This window comes from Schistosoma haematobium, chromosome 4 (assembly GCF_000699445.3).
Source record: "Schistosoma haematobium chromosome 4, whole genome shotgun sequence".
NCBI classification, from domain to species: domain Eukaryota; kingdom Metazoa; phylum Platyhelminthes; class Trematoda; order Strigeidida; family Schistosomatidae; genus Schistosoma; species Schistosoma haematobium.
The window spans coordinates 15,969,757-15,996,722 of NC_067199.1; the positions used below are offsets into that span (position 1 = coordinate 15,969,757).

At 38.5% G+C, this 26,966-nt stretch overlaps 2 protein-coding genes across 2 annotated transcripts in view; one reads left to right on the forward strand and one right to left on the reverse strand.

The window, feature by feature from the left end:
* The window catches only part of ERMP1_1 (Endoplasmic reticulum metallopeptidase 1), a 41,321-nt gene extending 32,936 nt beyond the window's left edge, over window positions 1-8,385 (forward strand). The window contains exons 10-12 of the mRNA XM_051215795.1: window positions 1,134-1,276; window positions 7,050-7,576; window positions 7,673-8,385. The gene's annotated coding sequence lies outside the window, so the exon portion shown is untranslated. The remainder of the gene's footprint in view (window positions 1-1,133; window positions 1,277-7,049; window positions 7,577-7,672) is intronic.
* Window positions 8,386-8,774: 389 nt separating this feature from the next.
* WDR91 (WD repeat-containing protein 91) overlaps window positions 8,775-26,966 on the reverse strand; it is a 74,971-nt gene continuing 56,779 nt past the window's right edge. Inside the window, exons 3-7 of the mRNA XM_035733288.2 lie at window positions 12,910-13,109; window positions 10,295-10,415; window positions 9,988-10,261; window positions 9,774-9,949; window positions 8,775-9,301 (exon numbers count right to left, since the gene is read on the reverse strand). Of these exons, the coding sequence (XP_035587515.2) occupies window positions 9,191-9,301; window positions 9,774-9,949; window positions 9,988-10,261; window positions 10,295-10,408 (675 nt within the window). The 5' untranslated portion in view covers window positions 10,409-10,415; window positions 12,910-13,109 and the 3' untranslated portion in view covers window positions 8,775-9,190. The remainder of the gene's footprint in view (window positions 9,302-9,773; window positions 9,950-9,987; window positions 10,262-10,294; window positions 10,416-12,909; window positions 13,110-26,966) is intronic.

Consider the following 26,966-nt stretch of genomic DNA (forward strand, 5'->3'; position numbering starts at 1 on the left):
ACATTTTTTAGATTGTACTGATAACATGTCTGAATATTTTGAGCTGTTTGAAAATGCTGTAAACGTGTTTTTCCTCTCAATGGTAAATCATGCTCACGAAGTTTATTTGGCAAGCTGACACTTTTCAAGAATGATAGACCTATAATGCTCACCTGACTGTGTTTTTAATGACTGAATGAATATCAAAGGTATTCTTGTTATAACCAGCTAATGCTCATATGTCGTATCTAGGTTAATTTTTAAAACTATGACTTTCATTAATTTCTCGCCATTGGAAACCCACTATTCCAGTGGGTAACGATTTGGAATAATCGATTTAGAAGATTGTTCACGACCATTTGTATACCATATGTTAGTAAACCACTTCATAAAAAAAGTTTGAACTAACCTGCCTAGTTTACTGACGAATTTGTCAGTTTTAATATTCATAATGAAATCCACACCGGTTAAATGGTAACTAGTAAGTTAACAAGTCTATAAATCGAGTTATCCGTACTAGATAAAAAGGCCAGATTAATCCATGACGCTACAATCGTTCATCGACTGTGATTGTGCATGTCTAGTCATCATCTACCTTGATGTGAATTACTGACCGGAGAAATATAAAGCTGGGTGTCTCATGAAACATGGCAACAGTTATAAAGTCATTGAACTCTGGTTTGAGCCATGATGGTAGTTAGAAATATCCTGATTGAGGGTGGTAAAATCATCTGAATCAGTGAATAAAACGCACTGAGTGACTTTGATTGCAGCGACACAAATACATTCACTTTCTGTTTTCCCATAAATTTTGGTCTGTGGTGTGATAACTTTTGAACATTGGAGTTAAGTCTTACTATTTCAGCTTATGGATGTCGTCGATATTGTGGTGTCCGTCCAACTACCTCATATAGCAAAATTGGTCAGTTTTGCCCTAAATATCTACAACAGGAAGATGCTAACCTCCAGCTTAGTTTCTGATTCGCGTGGGAGATTAAGTGGAAAACGTAAATAACGGGAGCTCTATGGTTTAAGCGTATATATTCCAGGACTTTATTTGGCACATTCCTGATTTATGCATAGCTAGATATTCTTTATTTTATTACTGAAACGATGTTTTGATTTTTTTTTATATATCATCATTTGTTTTTTAGAATACATCAGATTACTCTGACCTTCTCTCACGTCGTATGGGTCTTACTCCGATCCCCCTTAGTTGTTTAATTAATGCTATGCTTTTCCAAACAATAAGAAATCCCAGCACTCTTTGCCTTACTTTACCGTTTGTTGTGTCTGTGTAAGTTATTGCTTTGAAATTTTCAGGAATAGGCGTTTTTCAAATGCTAGAGAAAAAAGATGCTTAATATTAAAGGCTATTGATGCCATTTTCTTTCTAATATTTCTTTTATGATTAGCTATATACATTTTTGTATTATTCCGTAGTGTTTACAACATATAGTTCCTTTTAGTAACTTGAAGAGAGCAAGAACAAAGATTTTAGTAGAATAACACGAATTCATTCTCGTCGATTGTTTACGACCTATAATGTCTAAAAATCAAAACTGCAAAATGAGATGAAGATACATCAAAGAATTTGATTGAAAGTTATTATGGACACATATCAGCAAAAATGCGAATTAATAAAATGTTACAAACGTATTTCCTATTCAGAACATTAGAAGAAGTCAAGAAAAAGGTATACAAAGAAATGGTTACACAATAAAACAAATGTTAGTGATAAATAAGAAATACTTTAACTTATCAATAAAAAGACACTGCCTTATCTTCTCTGTAGTATAAATTTCATGTTTTTGTTTAGTTGACTATCTGTTTAGTACATGATAAATGAAAGGTATTATTTATTCCAATTTGTCTTCGAACCAATAATTGCAAGCTCTCAATCTAATGACAGACCTTTAAAATAAGTAGATATATGCTCATGCGAATAATATGTTCATGATATTTTTCGTTGTATAATGCGTTTTTTGTCGTGTTACAACTACAACTCTACGAAAGGGGCCTATAAAGTTTCTATTTGTCCACATCATAATGTTGTTTTATATATAATCTCACTAGAAGTGTGCAAAACACGAAGCTTTTTAGAAGATAATTGGGTAACGATCCTACACAACCAATCATTTGTTAGTTTTGTTGTGATACCGCTATACTGATTATGCTCAGATCACGGTTACGTTTCCGAATAACGAAACAGTCAAATTGTTAGTTATATTCATAAATTATCGTCGGTAAAAAGTGATTCGGAAAAACAAGTTTAGATGATAGTGAGTTTAGTTATTATTTATTATTTATTTGGACACATGAATATTGGTACAAGAGAGCGCCAATATATATGCGCCACACAGAACAATGAATATTCGAAGAGGAATACAAAGAAAGAAAAAAAAGCTAAGGAGCACAAAAAAAAGAGAGAACAATAACGAAGAGATTGGTGTAAGGTAATGTGCTAGTAATCAGGGAACGCAAAGGTACAATCGGAAGAAATCTTTCAGGTAAGGGAGACACAACCACTTTTTATGAAGAAAGTAAAAGAAGGTTACAGCAGGATCGCCACTGGCTTCTATTCTGAGCCATATCTGATAACGTCTCTAGCCACTGTGTAGCACCATCTCTCGGACCCCAACCAGGGAGTCGTGAAGGACCGACACAAGCCAGTCCTTTGCAACTTTCTTTCATACCACGACACCATGTCATGCACTGACCACCTCTCCGCTTCTTCCAATCAGTCCCAGAGTCGGCAAATAATGCACGACGTGGAATTCTCTGGGATGACATTCGGAGAACATGTCCAAGCCATCGAAGTCGGTGTTTCAAGATGGTGACACCAATTGAATTATCATCTCTGTGCCCGAACACACGATGCCGAACCTCTGCATTACTAACACGGTGTTTCCACTGGATGTCAGCAATCCTTCGGAGACAACGATGATCAGACACAGAGAGTCGTCTAACATCCTCAACTCGGAGAGGCAAGGATTCACAAGAATAGAGCAAAACTGCTCTCACCGACGCGTTGTAGATCCGACCTTTTACAGCCAGACTAACATCACGAAGGCGCCAAAGATGGCCCAGATTGGCATAAGCCGCCCTGGCTTTCACTATACGTGCACTGATCTCATCACTCACGCCACCACCAGCACTTATGCAGCTACCTAAATACACGAACTTCTCGACTACTTCTATCTGCCCACAACCAGGGTGATTACAGGATTAGAATCCTGCCAGTCTGGTAGAAAGACTTTGCACATCGAAGGTGCAAAGCAAATACCAAACCTACGGACACTGATTGCCAACTGATTACGTGAGGATTGCATGGCTTGGGCATTATCGCACAGTAAGACAATATCATCCGCATACTCAAGGTCGAGAAGTCTTTCTCCAGACAACAGGTCCACACCGCCATCACTTACATCCATCAGGGCTGTTCCCAGGACGTCATCAATGGCAAAGTTGAAGAGGAATGGCGAGATTGGGCGACCCTGTCTAACCCCACTTCGTAAATGGAACAATGGAAAGAGGTGGTTGTATGCCCTCACTCTGCCTGAGGTGTTTGTATATAGGGCTTTTAGGATGTTAATAAACTTCTCAGGCACACCCTTCTTCAATAGACAATCCCAGAGAACAGTCCTGTCCAACGAATCGAAGGCAGCCCTGATGTCAAGAAACACTACGATCGTTGGCCTTTGATAAGAATGGCGATGTTCTAACATTTGGCGGAGGGTGAAGATATGATCAATACATCCTCGACCAGAACGAAACCCAGCCTGCTCCTCGCGAGTCAATCTTTCTCGAGTTTTGAACAACCTACGAAGTATGACGGAAGCCAATAGCTTGGACGCAATCGGAAGTAGACTTATCCCCCGATAGTTGTTGCAGGAACGACGTGAACCCTTTTTAAAGATAGGGACAACTATCGACTCATTCCATGACGTTGGTACACTCTCTAGTTCCCAAACCTTGGTAAACAACGTCGTCAATTCCTTAGTCAAAAAGTCACCACCATCTTTAAAAAGAGCCGGAGGTAAGTCATCTGGGCCAGGTGATTTGTAACGCTTCAAGAGTTGGAGTTCCTTGCGGACTTCCTCCTCGTTTGGTGGATCAGTCGTCATCGGCCATGGAAGGCAGGACAGTCTGACCGATGTTGCCGGAGCAGCAGGCCAGTTGAACTGCCCTTCGAAAAATTCTGCCCATCGTCCAAGACGTCGATGGATGTTAGTGTTTGGAATCCCATCATCCTCGCAGATTGTTTCACTCACACCAGACTTCTTGCTGCCAGTGGCTCGGATGAGCTGGAAGAGCTTCCGGTAGTTACCAGATGCAGCTGCTGCTTCCAGCTCATTAGCACGCATCGACCACCAGGCTTCTCGGTCCTTACGCAAGCTTTGCCCAATTTCCTTACGTAACATCCTTCGCTTATGGTCAAACTCACGGTCACCCGGAGTAGACCGACGGGCTTCAATGAGTTGTAAGGAACCAGAAGAAACCCAGTGCTTAAAAGCGGGACGTTTCGCAAACCCACAACTGACTGTTCCCGCCATTTTCATGGCGTCATGCAATTGCAACCAATGCTCATCTATACTTTTCGGTGGAGTGGTAGCTAGCCTAGAGGCTAGCTCGGTTCGATACTTATTTGCAACAGAAGTTGCAACCAGCTTGGTAATATCAATCCTTTGCTGGCGGTCACTTCGTTGGCCACTGAAAAGTAAGGCAAGATTGGCGCAGACCAAGGCATGGTCAGAGTCCAGATAGGTACTCCAAAAGGAGCGGCAGTCTTTTACACAACCACGCTAGCGGTAGCTGATCGCGATGTGATCAATCTGAGTCCAGGCTTGAGATGCAGAGGGAGGACGCCAGGTGGCACATCGGCGATGACTGTGCCGAAAGTTAGTGCTAGCCAGAAACAGGTTGTGGTCTGTGCAAAGTTGCAGTAGACGGTCCCCGTTATCTGACCTGCGACCAACGAGTCCCCATCGGCCACCTAAACGACTCTCTTCTGTGCCTAGACGCCCGACCTGAGCATTCAAGTCTCCGGCTAGTACTACAATATCTGTCGAACGCACTTTCTGGAGAAGAACAGTTAACTGGTGGTAAAACTCATCCTTGATTGCATCCGGGCTGCAATCTGTCGGGGCATAGGCGGAGATAACGAAAAGACATCGTTTCTCACGCCGATTTCTTCTCACTTTGATGGAACTTTCTAATCTAACAGCACATAACCGACTGTTGATGGGGATCCAATCGATTAGTGCTGCCTCAGCTCTAGCGCTTAGTGCGACACCAACGCCAGCAAGTCCAGATGAAGATGCCACAGGGTCCCCGGATAAGCGCACGTAAAACAAGCTTTTTGAAGTGACAGATGTAGAGCGAATTTGTAGTACTTCACCAGAGTCTTGAATACGGGTCTCGGATAGACAGCAGACATCGATATTAAGACTTTCCAAAGACATAGCCAGCCCTATCTGTTGACCAACCTGCATAAGTGTGCGAACGTTGAAGGCAGCCAGTTTGAATGGCGCACGTGGTTTCAGAAAAACTGCTTCAGTACTCATATTCGATGGTAACATACAATTTTCGACCGGACAGTGACTCGAGAACGTTTAGATACAGTCGGATTTCCACCAAAGACGAGCCGCTGTATAAGTATAAAAGAGGGTGAATAATGTGGAGAATAATAATAATAATAATAATAACAATAATGACAATAATAGTAATAATAATAATAATAGTATTAATAATGACAATAATTGTAATGATAATAATCTGAATCAATTGTTTGTTTTTCGAAGCGAGAAAGGTAATTTCCATAGGCATAAAGAGTTCATCAATTTGTGTGTGGGCTGTGATACTGCCCCGGTGCCCAAACTGAAGCAGGTGGTTATCTTAGGGGGCCACTCCCCGAGCCTTTGACCTAAAGGTCTAACCCACAAGGCAGTGGAGCATCGTAAGGAGATGCAATCCCATGGTAGCCGGTGGCCAAAGATTGGTTCATACGCCATTTGTTCCCTCAGGATACTGGAGCCCATGTGCACCATTGATTTGGGATCCGGTTAAAGCGCCGGACATTCGCTTTTCGTCCTCTCATTTTCGTAAACAACACCCCCGCCACGAGAAGGCAATGAGTAGGACTTCCCTGGCAGAGGCTGTATACGCGTGGCCGTGTGAGAGTATTTCGAGAGGGAGAGCGGACTCTCCCCACTCTCGGCCGTACCAGGGCATTCGGGGGTAGTGAGTTTAGTGAAGCTGAGTTCTCTGAACTGGATGGTTTAAATGAATAAACCATTCACTTCAAAAGACAACTCCACTGAATCCATCCTCCTTAACCACAAATTTTCTTCAACGTGTCAAGATAATCAGTTTCCCGACCGCTGCTGCTACCTTGACGTATTGGTTGGGCTTGCCTATCGTGACGAACTAGTCGGGCTATACTGGCTGGAATAATCGTTTCTTAAGGTCCTACCATACCAAGAAGTTTGGTTAAAGAACTGTAAGACTAAAAGCAGCAAACACAAGGTCCGAGGGCGAAGTTGTACAGGGGTGTGACGGCAGTAAGGTATTTCTTTCAGACAACCAGCATAACAGCGGTACTGCCTTCCCACAAAGGAAGGGTGCGGTTAGAGAAGATCGACCCTAAAAATACATACATAGCCTTATCCCATAGATTTCCTTCTCCGGTGGTAAGGTCTCAACAAGTAGGGAGCTAACACAAAAAGATCGTGTGACCGTCCTCAAGCAGTTGTCCCATGGGCATTGTGGTCACGCTCTCAGGTCACAATAAGACTAACTCTGACTCTGCTTCCCAAGTACCTCTAGAAGAACCGCGAATTGATAACCGCTCTCATACTTCTAACAGCACTCAAGATTACCGCATTCAAATCAGTTTCACTGCAGTCGGACACTCCTAACACATTATTAAGCATTTCCTTCATATCAACGGAAGAAAGCGTAACTAGGGGGTCCATCTCGTTTGAAGTGTGAAGGTCTGTGTAACTGTTTAGTCAACTTAATAAGTATTGGTTATCAATGATTTTAAATAGATACTTTATTTTTTTTAGACTATTTGCAGTTAAAGTTGCAACTAACCTTACCCTTATGTCCATGGCTTATTCTCATGTACGTGAGTACATAAATGCAGCAAGTACTGTTCGACAGGATGAAAATTGTTCTTTCGACAATGATAAAACTGGTGGTGTTTTCACAACTACAGTAAAAGGGAATATGAAACAGTCTCAACATATTCTTTCAGAAAAGGAAATTCGGATATCATCAAGAAAGCCTCCTTTTGGTTTCACAGGTTATGACCAACCGACTAAAGATGAAGATTGCTTTTTGCCGACGGGTCTTAGGTATCGGAAATTCAAAAGCGACTCAGGTCCCGTAGATATAACAGTTAATATGGACATAAATCACTCACTAACTCCTGAAGATACATCAGAACTCGCTGGAAATAAGCTTAGAGTGTTAAGTCCGATTTCCACGGGTAGCATTTGGAATGAATTGATTGAACCATATCAATCAATTATGGCCTCTGCAACCGGAACACCGAAGAGTCTATATGAACTTAGTGAATCAGCCCCATTAAGTAAGTGACTTCCCATTTGACTGCTAGTTAAGTTACATGAAAGTCGCACAATCTGCTCTTTTTCGACTAATGTGTCATCTTTCTATTTCATTTTAGCACCTCTTAGTCGAATAGGGTCAGCAAATCGGATATTCAATCCTGGGAATAATAAGTCAGAAATCGAGTGCGAACGTGGTTTCCATGGTTCATGCGTGTTCCAGACTGAAGATAAACCTCAGTTTACTGCTTACACAAATACTCCAATTGCTACATTACATAATGAGGGACTACATGTACGCAACAGGTATGAGATGACTAATATCTTAGAATTATATAGCAATAAAGACGAATCATTTACAACAATGGTACGGCCTCCTAGTGCTTGTGTTTTATTAAGACCAAGGTATTACAGTATCGATCTAGGTATTCTGAGTACTTTTTTAAATTCTATGGAACGCAATGTACGTGCTACAGATGAAACACCAATTAAAGATGGAAGTGCTCAGGAAAATGAATCAAAGCCTACCTATACTTTCAATCCTATACACAAACGCCGGATACGTACAATGACTGAAAGTTCAGGCACTGCCCCTTCACATCCTCCAAGGGACCCTACAATACCAATTCTATGGGAACGAAGCAGTAGAAATAGTACGGCCAACCAGTTCGGTTTGGATCGACTGAAACCAATAACACCTGGACGAGTAAAGCAGCCATTGTCTGATATTGATCGTTATTCAATGGTAGAAGGACAAATTAGTTGACTTAACTTGTGTAATTTAATGACTGTACATTTCTTGTATGTATATTCCAAAATAACAAAATGTTTTAATCGCAGTCTTTTAGAAACCCTAAATCTGATGTAACAACTAATATAAAATAGTGGAACATAGTGATTACGAAAAAAAACTGGTTGGTAGTGCTAAATACATCCCATTCACTCACTCAAAAACTTAATAAAGCGAAGTATATTGTGTTCGATTTCACAACTTAACCAATCAAATATTCTTGACCTAAAAGCATACTTTTAGAATATACTGTTGAACAGAATGATATTTGTAATTAGAATGTGGTATAGAAGTACACATCTAAAGTTCTTAATATAAGTTAGTGTCATTTTAACCACTGAATTTACATTCATCACGGATACGTCTTCTCATTACAGTGAAACACTTCGAGGTTCAACTTTTTTGACTACTAAATACGATTTTTTCCTCTTCTTTAGTTCTCAGTTAATTTAAAGTTCGAATCCTAATCACACACTTAGAGGTACAGGACTAACATAAGAGAGGACCGAATTAATAAGGCAAAACATCTTTAACTGCAGCAAAACCGAAGAGTGTGTGAAATGAGTAGGTTGGCGGAAAATGGGATTTCAGAGCCGGGGAAATGAAAAAAAAGTAATCAATGCAAGTAGATTACATTACCCACCCCCGGTCGAGAAAGGCATTTAGCAGATAAATTTAAAGTCAAGTATGAAAGGGAGTAGTTTTTTCTGTCAAATACAAAACGTTGATGATTGTTCAGAAATATAGTTGAAGATGTTCAATAGTCAGTCATATGTAGAACTACGCGATATACATGAGTTACTAACACAAACGACACTTGTTTCACACTCCTGGACATTTGAAATGGTCATGAAAGTTTCGAATTTGTTCGGATAGTTCCCAGTTCATTAAAGTCATCAAGGAGCTCTCCAAATGGTAATTGATTTCCTGACGTTGATGTCTTTTCGTTTGTGCTTGACTATAGAAATACAGAATTTTTAAAATGAAAATGGGATTTTTAGTAGATTCTGATAAACTAATATATTACACAACACATGATGCTTCTTTCACCATCATATTCTCTTCGCTACTTATGATATGTACAGAAACTGCTGCTAGATAACGGTTTAAGGGATTGCAACATTGAACTGAATGCTAAAAGTGCATGAGCCTAGTGTTTGTTTCGCTATTTGTCTCGACTAATGGAAAGATACTTCTACATCAGTGTATGTGTCCGAGCAGCGTACCGGGAAGACGCTTATAGTACTAAACATGTGTTTAAAATGTAGAAACAAAACCCTAACTAATAAAAACATTTTCCATATCTGATTGCATTGCTAGAAGTGGGAACAAATTACTCTAACTATTGGGCTTGTTGCATATACAGCCTTTTATTCGTAGTTCTCGACTACAAACTATGTACAGAAGTAACAACGACAGGCTGAACTTACTTTATTCTTTCGGTTCGGAAACTCCGTCTCAAAAAATACTCTGCTTTGGTTACTTTCAGAATAATTAATCAAACAGAGGAAGTTTGTTAGTGATAGAATCAATACATCCATCCATGACTTTGTAAAATACATAAAAAACTCTGAATGCATTTTTGGATCCGCTGCGTAAGGCAAAGCTGTGTGTAGATTAATCAACGTAATAATAAAACATTACCACACCAACTTTGCCATTCCTCTTTTCCAAAGGAGAACTGGGAAGAAAGTAATTCGAAAAACTCAGTCATTTTAGCTTGACGTTTCTTTATTTTAGCCTGCACTAAGTATGTACGAAAAACATGCACTTTGAGCTCATTGGCAGCAAGTTGTTTATCACCCGATAACCGGTGAAAGAGTGTATTTTCTAAGAAATTCCACTGATTGGTTAACTGAGATAAATTAGAATCGTAGATCGCTTCTTGAAGTTGATCGATAATATCCAATGGCTGAAACTGGATACGCCATTATTAACCAAAGCGAATTACTTTCCCTCTATTTTTTTCTTTCGAATACTCGATTTCGAATGCATTCAGTGTGTCTTTGAAATTCTTCGACAATAAGTAGCGTTGAACAAAACGCTCACAAACACCATCTTGCATCCTTACTCTGTTAAAGGAACCAAGGTACTACATTAATGCAACTATTAACTTATTAATAAAATGAGATAAGTAGCAGATGAGAAAGTTACGAGTTACTAGTACTCCGAATATCTTTGATATCATAACCACATTAGGACGTTTGCCTACCTTTTCAATCCTAATGTGACTATTCCTTGACTTCTGATTTGCGCATATCGCTTAATGAAATGACATCAGTAAATTAGACCATTCTAAGTGTACTTTCTGAAGAATAACTGAGCGGACTGTATCCTATTATTATTATTACACTGAAGCTAGATAACGGTATTATTAATCCTAGTGCATTTTACAAGTGTTCTGCAGAAAACCAACGCGACAGCAGTTTATTGTTGCTAAAGTGATTTGGAGTATGCCAATGATATTATATTGATGTGTGATGATACTCGAGACACAAAAATCGCAATTAATTTGGAATTGGTGTCCATAAGTATGTACTATGTACTTTCTAAATCCAACTAACAGGAACCCATGCCTGCTCTCACTTTTGGTGGTGAGACGTTAGCAGTCGGAAAGTTTGTTTGTCTAGGTAGCTGTGAGTGCAGGTGATACTGTTAGATGAAATCAATCTATGTGTAGTGGACAGAGCGGCTTTCGCCACTCGTGCTGTCGTGATGTTAGTTTACCTACAAGAAGTTGGGTCTACAACCCATTGGTGAGAGCAGTTCGACTCTGTTCTTGCGATATCCGACCTTTCGAACTTGAGGATGTTAGATGATTCATTGCTATTCCAGGAGGGTTGTTGATATTTAGCAACAACATCATGTTAATAATGAGGTGATTCCGAAATGCGTGTTCTGGCACACAGACGATCACCATGAGGAACCGGGTGCGGAGGCCTAGACACAAGTAGGAATGTCGTCACAGAGAATTTCACTCCGTCCGTTGCTTAACGCTACAACTGAGTGGAGAGGTGGCCACTCTATAATATGGTACCATGGTATGAAAGAATGTAGAGAACTGGGATCTATCTGTCAATCACAACTCCCTATTCAGTGTTCCAGAGATAGTGCAACTAAGTGGCCTGAGATATCAGACTACCTAGGACAGAAGACAATAGCGTTCTCGCTGTAGTTTTCTACTACATCCTTCGGCTGGAAAATGCTCTCAGGACTCTCGTACTACAAGTTACACTGGTCCACTTATTCATTTTGATTACACTCGGGCTCAATGCACGTCTTCACAATACTAGTTTTCTGTGGCGCATACTTATTTTAGAGCCCAGTTATATCGGTATTTATTTTAAATAGATAATTAAGATAGTAGGATGCATATGTGCTTCATAATCTAACCAAGGAAATACCATTTACATTGTAAAGATGAGATTTTTCTCCTGCTCAGCGATTTAGATGATTGCAGTCTACTCTACGTTATTTAACATACAAACTAACCACTTATCATTGACCAATACCAGTTGGTACGGGTTAGTCGATTAAAAAGGTATGGTGTTAGTTGAAAGCGGCATTCGAAGAAGTAACAGCTTCTATCCCATGGTCAACTTAATGTAAGCTATCCCAAGGGCCTCTAAAGAAGCATGAGATATGAACGATAGTAAAGCGTGAGACATATTTCTAGGACTTGATTTTCATGACCACTCATGAAGCATTGAAGCTTTAGAACCAAAAAGTCAGGAAAGCACGTAAATTGATCATTATAAAGACTCACGTTGATTACTAAGTGAAGTAAGCTTATGATAAACACCTGTTCAAAATAACTTCGCTAGTGTGATGTTAGAACTCATACATATGGTTCCGATGACCTTGAGTCCTAATAAATTAGAAGGCTGAAATTGTTGGTCTGGAAATTATGTTTAGTGACAGTTGGATTGGTCACGCTCACCGTCGACGGCACTCCAACAGTGGAACACTACTTCCGTAAACAAGAAATCCGAAGATTGACAAGTAATTGTATACTAACAGTTTTGAATAGTACTGTGGGCATGAAGACCGTGTTAGCGGAGATTTTGAGCCGCTAGCTGAAAACAAAGATTTCTCCCTATCTTATGTTTTTAACATTTGACACGAAATAGTGGGGATGCTAAGTTGATATGCCAATTTAACCGCTTATGACGACCGAATAAGACGCGTAAAACATCCCCCTTAGTCTACGGAATAATGAGACTTTATTTCGGAGTTCCTTATAAAGAGAGGGGAGCTTAGTGTAAGCAGGCTCAATCTTTTTGTAGCTTTTTGACACGACGTTGAGAAATGGGTTGGAAACTGGTTTCCAACCCACTCAACGACTAATGGTCGAATAAACCTAGAGCGTAACACCGTCTCTCATGGATGTTCACAGACCAGAACTACGACCCAAGAAAATGGTGCCAGCCACGTCGATGGACACTGAATAGATAAACACAGGTCAGTTGACCTAATACTCCTATTACTGAAGGGTCCGTAAATTTAAAAACATTTAAGTCTAACTAACTGGTGAGTGTGTCTGAAACCATAGGGATACAGACATACCTTAGGACGAAAACATCCTATCTGGCGTCGATCACTAATACTGAACCGTAACGCGGTATTCAAAAATATGCACAAATGTTTCAAATTGTTCTAGACGTAAAAGAATGGTTCAGATGGTTGTGGACGGAATAGAAGAAGCTTTCGCTTAACAGGCTTCCGTGTCTTGTAGCAGGGGATCAGGAATAACTCCAGGCAGGAACCTAGGTATGTTAACGATAAAAGAGGAAAAAGAAATTGGTAAATCACAGTGTGATACTATCCTTATACCTTAAGAATAGATCAAAGTTATTATAGACAATCAAATTGGTTTCAGTAGATATTCAACACTATGACTCTAACTTTCGAAGACTGTTCGGAAGATGGAACCCTTTATTTAGGCAAGCCATGTCTCGGTAAGGAACTTTTTCATTGGTCTGACACTTAAAGTAAGTTAGCTCCAGCTTAACGTTTACAAATTCCTCGGTCAATCACGTCATAAGTTCGAAAAACACTGGCGAAATAATATTGAGTAACCGAATATGGAAGTTTATCGGATGAGTTTATTTTAACCACATTTCAGCAACCTGCCGGATTTATATAGAGAATGAGAGTAAGGTTATTAAAAAATTGTCTAGAAGATTCTCAACCAGCCATATAAAATATTGAAAAAGTTGAAAAACGTAAAATCGTTTTGAAAAATTGATAAACGTACTCAAGCCTGCATGCAAATAAGACTACTACAGTACTGTCTATTAGCACTTTAGGGTAGAAACGAGACTTCTGAAAATTGCTAACAGTAAGATGTGCACATGCTTTGTAAACAGGAAGTTTAGTACTAGCATGACTTCATTTCACAAACGTGTACTGTGGTCTTACATAACAAAAGTACCGTTCTGATCATACGAATCTGTCCTGTGCTTAAAGTTCGTTCTTATCCGCGTTGTCACTTAACTGAGGTTTTTCCTCAGCTTAATAATTGGTCCTTGTATTTTTCTACTTCGAAGCTAGTTTCAGTATTTCCTAATACTTCTTGCCATACGTTTTTATCTCTTTCATACGTTTTGAGCATATTGATTTCTGTTCTACTGTCGTAAACGTTTGCTAGGATCTATCTAACGAATGATATTTAACCATAGTTATGAGGAGCTTACGTAAAGGACCTAGATGCCGTTTTACTTTCGCTTGTAGTATGCAGTGTGACAAGTGCAAGGGTTGATTTCACAAATATTGAACAAACCTTACAGTAGCTACTTGCAACAGACTGCAGGTAAATATGCGGCGCATGCAACCTGATTGCTGAAGATTTACCGAACAACCTAATTGTTCTACCGACAGGTCTGAAAGACAATTTGTCATCGATCCTGAAGAAATGACAGTCTTGAAACCTATAAGCAAACAAAAACGCTCATCAAAGTGAAGAAGAGACTCTTTGACAACCTTAGTATCGATGGGACACGCATCGATACTAGTGAGGACGTGCTGAGCCCAGGCATCGTCATAACATCAATGGTACTAGATGCCATTAGTAAACTTGCATCCCTCAGTACAAGCTCCCTAGGTGTAACCATAGTCCCTAAAACTTCCGCGGGCTACTGGGCCCCCATCAACAAGGTTAAGGATGACCGTGTGCTACCGTTGAAAATGCTGTACAAATTCTTTGACTGTAGTAGCAACCTGTCAGAACTCAACCCCAGGTGAGAGGAAATTTATTACCCTTAATATTAATAGGCATACGCTTAGATTGCAAATAGATACTGCATCTGATGTGAAAATTCTCTCACGAAGAACTTGGATCAGAATGGGCAGACCACTCGCGGTGTCAGCAACAAAAAACTTCGTACTGGATGCGGTAATCACCGTCTGTTGGGACTACTAGATTGCACGATTCGACGTCTACCGTGGTACGTTATATAACGCCAGCTGATCTACATTTACTTGGTCTAGATTGGTGTGATCAGCTAAAATTAGCTGATGTCCCTTTAAGTGTCATACGCCACCTGGTATCACATAATGATAACCTCGAAGCATATACGAGGAAGCTAGTGACTCAGTTCTCGTCTATTTTCCAATCTCGATTGGGTAGGTGTTCTGCCTTGAAAGCAACGCTTCGGTTGAAAACTGTGGCTAAGCCTGTTTTCCGCCCAAAAGATGCGTGCCTTACGCAACATTACCAACAGTAGATGAGGAATTGAATCGCCTTCAACAACAAGGAGTTATAGCGCCCCTTTTTTTCTTTGCTTGGTCAGCACCTATAGTTGTTATCAAAAAGGCCAACGGCACGATACGTATATGCGTCGACTTTTCTATGGGTCTCAGTGCAGCTCTGGAACAGCATCATTATCCTTTGCCAGATCTGTTTGCTATGCTGAATGGGGGGAAGTTTCTCACAAAACTGGATCTAGTTGATGCTTACTTGCAGGTGGAAGTAGGTGACTTATCAAGACAGCTGCTTACTATCAATACTCATTGTGGGTTGCTTCAGTATAACCGTCTGCCTTTTGGAGTTAAGACTGTTCCATCTATCTTCCAGCGGCTGATGGACACCATCCTATCAGGTATCTCGGGGGTAGCGGTTTATCTCGACGACATCTTGATTGTTGCGACGACATTATAACAGCTACAGGAACGCACGACATTATTACTGCAACGTATCACTGACAACGGCTTCCGGTTACACCCAGAGAAGTGTCAGCTTTTATTGAAGCTAGTAAAGTATTTAAAGTTCCATTTTTCGCTGAAGGCCGCAGATCGGATCCTGAGAACATTCTTGCTATCAAACTGATGCCCACCACAACTGTGTCGGCACTATGTTCCTTCATGGAACTTTTTACCCATTATGCAGCGTTCGTTCCTTTGATGCATGATATTTGCGTTCCATTGAATCGTCGTCTAAGGAAGAACAGCACTTGGAACTGGACCCAAGAGTGCGATGCGGCGTTTTGTAAACTCAAGTTCATAATTAGCTCGGATTTGTTGTCAATGCACTATGATCCATCTATGCCGATCATCCTAGCTACAGACGCTTCAGCGTGTGGCCTAGGTGCTGTTATTTAACATCAGTATTCAGACGCTTCGGAAAAGGCTGTTATGCATGCATCCCGTACACTAACTTCAGCAGGAAAGAAATACAGTCAGGTAGAAAAGGAGGCTCTTGCACTTGTGTTTGCTAACCGACGTTTCCGCAAGTTTCTGTACGGCAGGAAATTTACACTTCTCACGGATCACAAGCCTCTGCTCGCAATATTCGATCAAAATCTGACGTCCCAACCCATTCTGCAGATCGTCTTCAGCGACGGGCCTTGGCACTCTTGGGGTATGATTTCGAGATCCAAAACCGATGCACTCAACAATTCGGTCAGGCAGGTGCTTGGTCATGACTCATTAATGGTCATTTGGCGGCTGAGGAAAGCACGGTAATCGCATCTCTGTCAGCGGAGGATCATGCGGAATTTTATCTGACAACCGCAATAGGGCATTGCCGGTGTCTGCAGCAGACATACAAAACGCTTCCAGGAAAGACCCCATCGCCAAGATGGAGATGAGCCATGTCACCAACGGTTGGCAGTCTAAGAAGTTTGGCGGTGATATGAAACAGCTGTATCAGTGGCGGGACTCACTATGCATTGCAAACGGCTGTTTGATGTTTGGAGAAAGAGTGGTTGTGCCGGAGCCACTTCGCTCAAAAGTGCTGAAACAGTTCCACCTTGGTCATTCGGGGGTTAGACGGATGAAATCCATAGCCAGGAGTTGTGCATGCTGGCCCTTAACGAATCATTGTGTCACTGAGTTGGTACCAGCAAGCGGCAAAGGTGAATGCCAAAGTCTCTCCAGTTTCATGGCCACAACCCAGTCATCCTTGGTTCAGGATACACGTCGACTTCGCGGGCCCAGTAAATGGAACTATGTATTAAAATGTGGTCAATGTTTTTTCAAAATGACCAGGAATCAGTCTTATAATGCCGCCAACGATAACTAAAAGAATATAGGTCCTCACTGAAATTTTCTCAAGAAATGGCACATCAAGTGTGATTGCATCTGACAACGGGTCGCAGTTTACCTCTAACCAATTCCAAGCTAACTGTCAACGGCTAGCCATCAAGCACTTACGTTCGCTACCACGCCTCCCGCAGTCGAATGAGCCTCAGACCGCCCACCGACAGAAGTAAATCTTCCCATTGACATCCTGCTTAATGCCTTCAAATTACCAGCAGATCCACCACGAGGAAAAGCTCAAGAACAAGCTGATTTCCATTCCAGAAGGTGGCCACTCCAACAGCGGCGAACAACAGTCAAGATGCAAGTCGACACCAGGAAAGTACGCAATAAAAAATGGGGAGGTATTTTTGGGACGTTAGATCCCGAAACTCAATTGGAAAAGTCTAAGTGAACTTGTAACCGCTTCAAACCAAGCATGTATATTTAGATATACTACTGCAGAGACTGCTGCTAAACATTTTGACTTGACCTGCATTTGTTGGTGTGTATGGGATAGAAGAGCTGGATCATTTGGGAAGTTTCAATCATCTAGTTGCATCCAACCTGTCCATTGTATTTCGTGTTTCCTGTCAGATGTGGAGATCTTCATAATCCAGTCAACCACTAGAAGAAGGAGAAAGGGTGAGACTGAGCAGTCTTGTCTTACATCTTACTTTCACTAGCCTTACATCAGTTCATAATTTACTGGTTAAAAGTGTGGTAATAAAGTATGCGAAAGTAAAGAAAAACTGTGAGTGAAAACATCGTATGATGTAAAGGCAAAGTGAGGAAAAAACACCTTTATAAGTAGTCATCCTATCATTTTAAGAAAATCCACGCTTTTACCGATAGTCAGTCCCAGTTTTTTAACGAAAGTGTAGTAAAGATTTTCAAAGGCACTTTATTACTTAAGCTAAATAAAACTATAATATAACAGTTACATATGTTTATAGTGTCAATGAAATAAGAATGGTGAATAGTGCACTAAAAATATAAACATAGTCTGTATGAAGGTAGTTAAGATTAGGTTTTCTAAACATTAAGATCATGCAAACTATAGATGAGTAACATTAAAAAGTAGTCATTCTATTTGATCAATATTATTAAAAAATTATGACAGACTACATTTATCTTGAAGGTAGCTCTCTGTTGGAATTGAACCAAAAGTAAGTACAACAATCTACTGAATTGTTGATAAATGATAGTTGTTAGAAATATAGGATAAGATAATTGCTTAGTAACAATTTTCCGCAAAAATTATTCAAGGTAATTATAGTTTAAGACAGGTTAGAGACTATTCGAAAGTAGGCACAAATTACTGCCATCATAATTCAGGATTTAGACTTTTTCGGGGGTTGCTTAATTATAAAATAATATCAGTCTCTAGTTATTCGGCTTATTTTTAAAGTTTAATAAACTTAAAGACAGTGCCAAGTGGTTAAATCAAATTAGCAGAATGTGTTGCATTTTATCTATGTTTACGTTTCATTTCGTCAGATTTACATTTCTAACAGTTATGAACTTTCGATATTTAAACTATACTACTAAATAATTACTAAGTAGTACATTGTTATTTGTATAAATGAAGTTCGAGTCGGAAGATTGAAGGTCATGAAAACGAACATCAGAGATATATAGCTTCATGCACACACAACCACTGATAAGCTTAAACAAAGCAAGGAAAAGGGGGAGAGTCGAACTTATTGTATAAATCCGCACAGGATTAAGATATGCCAAAATGAATTAAGAACAAGAAGGTGTGTAGAACAAAATGAAATAATCATATTTTACAGCTTCATATCATCTGTAAACAGTTCAAGATAACAATCAATAATATAATTGTTAACAAAGTTTTGACATACTTGAACTAGTGAAGTTCACATGGATGTTCGACGGGAAACTGACAATCATATTTAAGAAGAATAGGATAAAAATACGTAATGAAACACAGCAAAGTTGCTGCATATTTCTGTTTTACAGAATAATAAGAGAAAGAGTAGTGTTATAGTTACTGGTAGTCAAATTAAAGGAAAAAGGAATACACAATCACTATGGCTACAACAAATGACGGTATAACTACTGAACATCTTAAGAAAAAAAATCAAAATTATGAGTGATTAAAAATAAGTGAATGCAAACAAAAAAACACTGTTGTTTGACAGTAGCTTTGCAAGGGAAGACTTATCACGCTTTCATTTTACTTATGTAAGTCAGGTCAAAAGTGTTTGATAGAAGTTGGTTCTGCTAAACGTAGTTAGTTGTTTATTATTTTGAATGAACAACGCATGTCCATATTCCAATATAATATTTGAATTTTAGTATGAACTAAGAGTCCCAGAAATAAGTGAGAGCCATTATCAGTCACTAACACCATAGGAACCCCTTCTCGACTAAACACCTTTCTTAATGCTTGGATTGTGAAATCAGAATTTGGTGAAGTTGTGAAAAAAACTTCAGGCCACTTTGAAAAAGAATCAATAACTACTAGTGCATAGTATTTACCAAGAAACGGACCACAATAGTCAGCATGAATTCTCTGCCAGGCCTCAGACGATACTGGCCATGGCGTCCACTTGGAAGGATGGTTTTTCAACTGGTGACATTTCTCACAATTGTTTGCCGTACGACATATATCTGCATTTGTCTCTGGCCACCAACGTGTGAGCCTTGCCAAGGACTTCATTTTCTCAACACCTAAATGACCACTATGAAGATCTTCAAGAACAGATTTACGCAATGAAGGAGGAATGACGACACGATCATTTAAACACAGAATATCATCAGGAGTAGTGGATAGCTCATCCAGCTTTGAAAAATAAACAGGAAATCCACGTTTCAAGTTAGCATTCCAGCCTTTCCGTATAGCACTGAGTATACTTCCAAAATATCTACGAGTTTCTCTAATGAGATCTGAACGTCTCACTGGTTAAGGTTGCACTGACAAACAGTCCGAAGTATTAATAGGTTTATCTTGTAATGACTGTCGAGAAATGTGGTCAACATGTTGAATTTGTTTGACACTTCTCTGCTGAACCGTATAGTCATGTGCACTCAAAGCAATACTCCATCGTTGAACCATAGCTGCTGAGGAACGTGCTAAGGATTTTTCAGGATGATAAATAAACTTTAAAGCTTCATGATCCGTAACAATAGTGAATTTCTTTCCGAATAAATATTTATGAAGTCTTTTAACAGCCCAAAACACAGCTAATGCTTCTCACTGAGTCTGTGAATAACTTTGTTCAGTAACAGTAAGTTTGTGTGAAACACAAATAACTGGTCTACCTTCCTGTTCCAAAACTGCACCAATTCCCACAGGTGATGCATCAGTAATAAACACAGAATGTACATTAGGGGAATAAGTTCGAAGAACAGCATCACTTTGAAGAAACTTTAGTAGACTTCGTAAGCATGACTCTTGTTCCTCACTCCATTTGAATGAATTGGATGTTAAAATATTAAATAAACAATTTGCACGACGAGAAAAATTAGGAATAAAACGGGAATAGTATTGAAGAGCACACACTAGTGAACGTGATTCCGTAAGATTTTTTGGAGACGGTGCATTCGTCAGTGGAGCTAGTCGTTTCATATCTGGTCTAATACAATTACCATCAACTAGGTATCCAAGGCATCCAAAACTAGATACACAAAATGAACACTTATTTGGATTCACTGTAATATTCTTCTCGATTAAACGACGCAATAAAGCAATAAGTCTCTGGTCATGAACTACCTTATTAGAACCATAAACAATTAGATCATCTTGATAAACTTCAACACCTTCAAGATCACTAACTACTTTATTCATAACTTCCTGAAATATGGCTGGAGAACAACTTAGACCAAATGGAAGGAAATTGTATTTGAACAGACCAAAAGGAGTGTTAATTGTCGTCAAAATAGATGAAGACCGATCTAAAGGGATTTGAAGATAAGCATCTTTTAGGACAACTTTCGAGAACACTTTAGAACCATGAAGTCGATTTAAAATATCTTCAGCCTCTACGGTCGTGCACGTTTGCTTCAACAAACGGGAGTTCAATGTCATTCTATAGTCACCACAAATTCTAGGGGTCTTGGCGTCTGACTTCAGTGGCGTAACAGTGGGAGTACCCCATGCTGAAGACTGAATCGGTTCAATTATGCCTTTCGCACACACATCGTTTAATGTTCTACGTACTGATTCTCGAAGACCATAAGGAATTATTCGTCTTTTGAGAAAGACTGGATTACCCTGTACTTGGAGTTTTATAGGCTGAAGTTTCATACCTCCACTTCACTTAGCACACGTAGCTATCAAATCTTTGAGTAAAGCATCAGAATTTTCTTTAGAAACTAGGAAAGACAACTCCACTTTCAGCCTTTTCAAATTCCTTAAACCCAGTACTGACAGTCCTGTTTCGCTAACTAAAAATTCACAAGGTATGTATGAAGAATTATCATCTCTGATTCGCAATTCACAACATCCTCGTATGGGCAGTCTGTGTCCAGTAATCCTCAATATTGATACTTCAGCGGGTCGTACAACAACGTTAGGATCTAAAGCTTTCAAGTTCTTGAATGAAATAATGGACTCTATACTGCCTGTGTCCAGAATAAAGTCATGAAATGAACCAAGCGATGTATATAGTCGCTTCTGAATATGAGCATTACCTTTCGAAATAGTAGACAGAGATAAATGATCACTAGAAACATCCCAATTATTGAGATTTAAATTACAAGATTTAGTACTACTTGAAGCAAAATGGACAGTAGCTTTGCATACTGACTGAATGTGTCCTATCTTACCACATTTAAAACATTTAGCATTACGAAATGCACATGAATTGCGAGAATGAAACTTTCCACATGATAAACATTTACCAAACTTGATCTCACCTTTGGGATTCGCTTTGTAATTCCTTGTTGAAACACCTTTCATATTTACACGAGAATAGGAATCACTGTCAAACGAACGCAAGTTTGGCTGACCCCGACATTGTATTTAGTCATGACGACTAAGCAAAATATTAGAAATCTTCATCGACTGGATATCAAGTCCATTCACTGCCTCGTAGTTAATACACGCAGTTCTAGCATCTTGAAAGGAACAGTTCGGCATTCTTAACAGTTCTCTTTCTGAACCCGGTATGTTAATTCCTGCAATTAATCGATCTCTCAGTTGCACATGAAGTTGATCATAAAATTACGGTTGGCAGCTTGTTTCTGAAATTCAAGGATGAATTCCCTAACCTTTTGGTCATTTCGACGAATCATATTATGAAATTTCGCCCTTTCACGGCATTCAAAACTAGTGCACTTTATATGATTTAATAATAGCTCCTTAAGAGTTGCATAAGGGAGTGAGATAGGTTTTTCTGGATATGCCAAAGTTTTTAATGAGCTGTACGCTTCTCTCCCAATGAATGTTAGGAAATGTGCCACAATTTTATCACCTTCAACCTCTTTCGTGGTCATGCTCCAGATTTCAAAACTTTCCAAATAATCCCCAAAAGCTTCCGAAGTTGAATGAATATCTAACTTTTCCATCGCAGGCTCCATCGCGACGCCAGTATATTATTTGAATTTTAGTATGAGCTAAGAGTCCCAGAAATAACGCAATTGATTCAAGAATTAAGACACAAGCACAAACGAATGTATTGTATTTGGAATTCGAAATCGACGATTCAACAAGTACAAATGTATAATTAGTTCGTTCAAACAACACATCCAACCACGACCAATTAAATATGTGCTGATGGTAGTAATAAAAACTGTACTGCTGAAGATAAATACTAGTGCCTTGTGAGTTTCTAGTGCAAAAAAGCGTTGATCTCCGATTCTAGGACTAAATAATTCTCAAATACTCGTATTAAAATTACGTGTTAAAAGTTTATGAACATGGTTCCGATAAATTAGCAGTTGGATAATTCCGAGTATGTTATATTTCCGCAACACATGAGGAAAATCTCATCATTCAAGAGTTTTCAACCACGACTTACTGTACGTTTATAAATGGGACATACATTTTCATTTCATGGTAGTTTTTCAATAGCAACTCGATTACCACAGTACATAAAGGTATTACCCTTAGTTCTATGTGTGGGATTTATTGCAAAAACCATTTTTTAATCAGCACAAGTCTCTTACACGTGTTATCTAAGGAAAATACACTACTGTTGCTTTATTTTATGCATATATATATTTATATACACGATTAGCTCATGCTACGACACTTACTACCTTAGCTGGAGTTTTGTTTTCTGAGCTGGATGGTTTCCACGCTGAGCTTTCACTATTCTCCTAAACTTACCAACTTTCAAATTTTAGGATTATGAATATTTTACATGAAAGTCGATTCGACTAATCAGAAATACATTTTTAAAAATAATCACATGAAGGATACAGACAAACTAGTTCTCATAAGATAATATATTTTATGTAAAATCGTTGGGTTCCTTATTATCCGATGATATTATCCCTGCGTCATATATATTATTCAGTTATAAAGATTTATCTATTAGACTTGCCAACAAACTACGCAGTTTTCCTTGAAATTAACAAATATTTGAACATTCCACACTTTCAGCACACTTATCACACATCAATAAAACTGGTGTAGCAAAGCTCAGTTTAAATGAAATCTCCAAATCTTATTTTAATATATGTCAGTTATCGACTGAAAGTTGGAGGGATCATTCAGGTAACAGTTTAAATATGTAAGTGATAACTACGTCGTAACTACTAATCACTCGATATTTTTTATCAGAGTTATTGAACTAAATCGATATAAGGCATCTATAAAATGACAGTGATAACTACTAAAGTGACCATAATGTGTCTGAACATTGAACAACTCAAGTTCATCACACAAAAGGGATCAACTGTAAAGATTTCTTTTGTGACATAAACTTAACATTCTATAAGTAGATCATCTATTTCTATTGATTTTAACCATTGGTATTGTGTGCTGATTATCCTTCATCAATAGAACATTTAGAAAATCGTTGAAGAGTCAGAGGATCACAAAATGATAAAGCGAGTTTGTGGATATAGTATATAAATTTAGTAGTGCAAAATTCTTCAAGGTAGATATATATAGTTATATGCATTCACTTTCCAACTGACCTCTGTTTTAAGTTAGTTTCTGATCAAGTGATTGAATGATTTTGCCAATATAAGCTGATACGTTGCGTTTGTTGATATGTCTATTGATCGCAGACTGATGTGAATGGAAGGCCTCAAGAAATTTTCTAACATCCTTAAATAATCCTCCGTTCAAAGCTCTTAAATTTGGTTGGATCGACATGATGAATGACATTTCATAGAGTTTAACTGATAATCAAAGGATATGAACCTGACATCGAAATTTAAGTTTACGATAACGGATACCAGTTGTGAACCAATCAACATCGAGGTGCAAAGAACAAGCTGTGAAACACATACGGAGAAATTCGAAAACTTCACTTCTATCTGAGGTTGGTGCTGATGATGTCGTTCAGAAGAACGACGAAAGCTCCACGACCAAACCATCCAGCTCAGAGAACAAAACTCCACCAAAATCATGCACCTGAGCTACAAATCTACTCCACTATCTCAAAGTTGTGAATTGAATATGAACTTCAGCAATAATCGCAAACATACCAAACGTTGCACTGGAATTCTATTCAAACAAGTGGTACACACATCCGCACGGACAACCATTTAGGTCAATCACTTGTGTGTAAAACATACATGTAAAAACAAGAGTTCAGTGTTAGTCATGTTAGCAATTATAAAAGTAAGATATAGAGTCTGAGTAACTAACTTGATTATTGTAAATATATTTAGTATCACATCATGTTTATTTATACCTAAAACTCACAATACTGATAGTGTAGAATCTACGATCTGACTTCGGAAATGGAAGTCGCTGAGTTTCAGCCGTTTAACCAGTTTTTCAATGTTTCCATAACAGGTATAGCTGGACATGAATTTACAATCCACAGGTGTTGTAATTCGTCGGAGATAAATATTAGTGGCTTGTGAGTTTCTAGTCAAAGGATGTTGATCTCCGATTCTAGGCCTAAAGAATTCGCATTTTCAACGTACTCTCTACATAATTATTATGCAAGTAAATTTCCTAGACTGTTAAAATATATGCAGCAGACCGTCTGTGAAATCACATCACTGAAATCATTTGTTTACCACATCGATGATTACCATTCTTCTGAAGCTGCCTCAAAATTGCTTACTTCTGTGAGCATATCTCATTCAACTAGTGAGATTAAATCATAAAGTGGAATGATTGTAGTTTGGCATTGAATTTGGTACTAGATTAGCTCACATAAGTATCAGGTTATCGAATTCAATTATTTCCTGTGGAATTGAATCAGTGGATTTGGAAAAGTTGGAAATGAGTTTCTTTTATTCAAGTCCTCATTTTCAATTATAACTTTCACGATAAGTTTATTATTAGTCGAAGTTGGAGAGTTGAATACGGATATTTATTGGTACTAGAATTTCATTCCTAGACATTTTTTAAAATGTATGGATAATATTGTTAGAAATTTTAAGATTTCATTATGGTTTGCTTAAGACTCATCCGACTGATATATGACTATTATGTTGAATGATAACCTATTCTCAGAAATGAGCAACAGTTCACTAAAGAACTAATATTGAAGTACATAATTAGTATTATAATGTTTGAAATAAGCTATGACTAATTTTTTAATTGGAAAGTGGAAGACCCTTGATTAAAATTTTAACTAGAAGTAAAATATCTGACATACCTAAGTAAGATGAATGTCACACATTCACTATAGCACAATTTTATTGATTAACACGGATAAACAGTTGTTAACACAAATTAACATAATTTAGTGTAGACACTATCATATTGTTTGATTACTGAATTTATTCAACGATATTTACGAGTAGTTAGTGTACTCATTTCTAAACATATCGTTCATCACTCGCATTACCATATTAGAAATCTGTCATTAGGGCAAACAGTCCCATGGATTTACTTAGTACCAGTTTGTAGAATTCAATAACTTTTCCTTTAGATGATAATTCGTTTTTAACAAAGAACCACTTCCATAAGCAATACTTAATAACAGAGTCTTATACTGAAAAACTGAATTGTGGCCAGTAGTAGGAACTAGTACAAACGTTTCATCGTACGTGGGATATGTCAGCTGTATATATCTAAATTCCAGTGCTGATTTTCACACCGAGGCACAAAGCTTTCGCCTCAAGCATCCAACATGATATCCACTGAAATACCGAGTCCAGATAGAAAACTACTTACTCAACGGTTATGATATTCATGATCACGATCAACATACTCTGTCCAAAACTTGTGACTAAACGGCTAAATAGCGGCGATCCGTACAGGATACAGATGTGGAAATGAAAACTGATCAAAACCCAGTCAACAATATCAACAACGGAATAATTCAAGCTCCTTCTAACAATGACGATATACTGACAAACCATAAAGCAATCGTCTAGTAATCTAAGTCAGTGCCACATGGGATCATAAATCACGAAACTAATTCACAGTAACATTTTAGTAGTAGTCACGCATAAACTTGCTAACTGTAAAAAGGAATCAGATACTCAACAGAATTTGTTTATTTACACATAAAACAACATTTTCCTTAGACACATTTTATGACACTTCAGTTATTACATGATGAAATTTACGTTGAAACTCCATATGGAAGATACAGTATGCGCTTAAGATGTTTTATTAATTCAGTCATCTGGAGAAATCCTCTCATAGATACAGTAGCAAGAAAAGAACAATATGTGTACACTTTAAGATGGATAATCAGAGCTAACTAGGTTTCGGACGAAAGAGTTATTAATAATACAAGTGTGTGTTCCCTAGTAATTTAACTACTTTAAATATGGAAGTCATACATTAGTCCGTAGAATAGTTTGGTCGTTTTAAATCACTCAATCATGTTCTTTTGGGCGTTCACTCCTCGTGTAATTAAAATGTGCACAGAGTGATATTTCATAGTAGAAATGAATCACTCTTTCACAGTTCTTCCGATATCTTAGTTTGATTCTTCTGAAGAACATATTGTTTCAATATGACCTATCACACAATTTTCCAGCAATGCTTC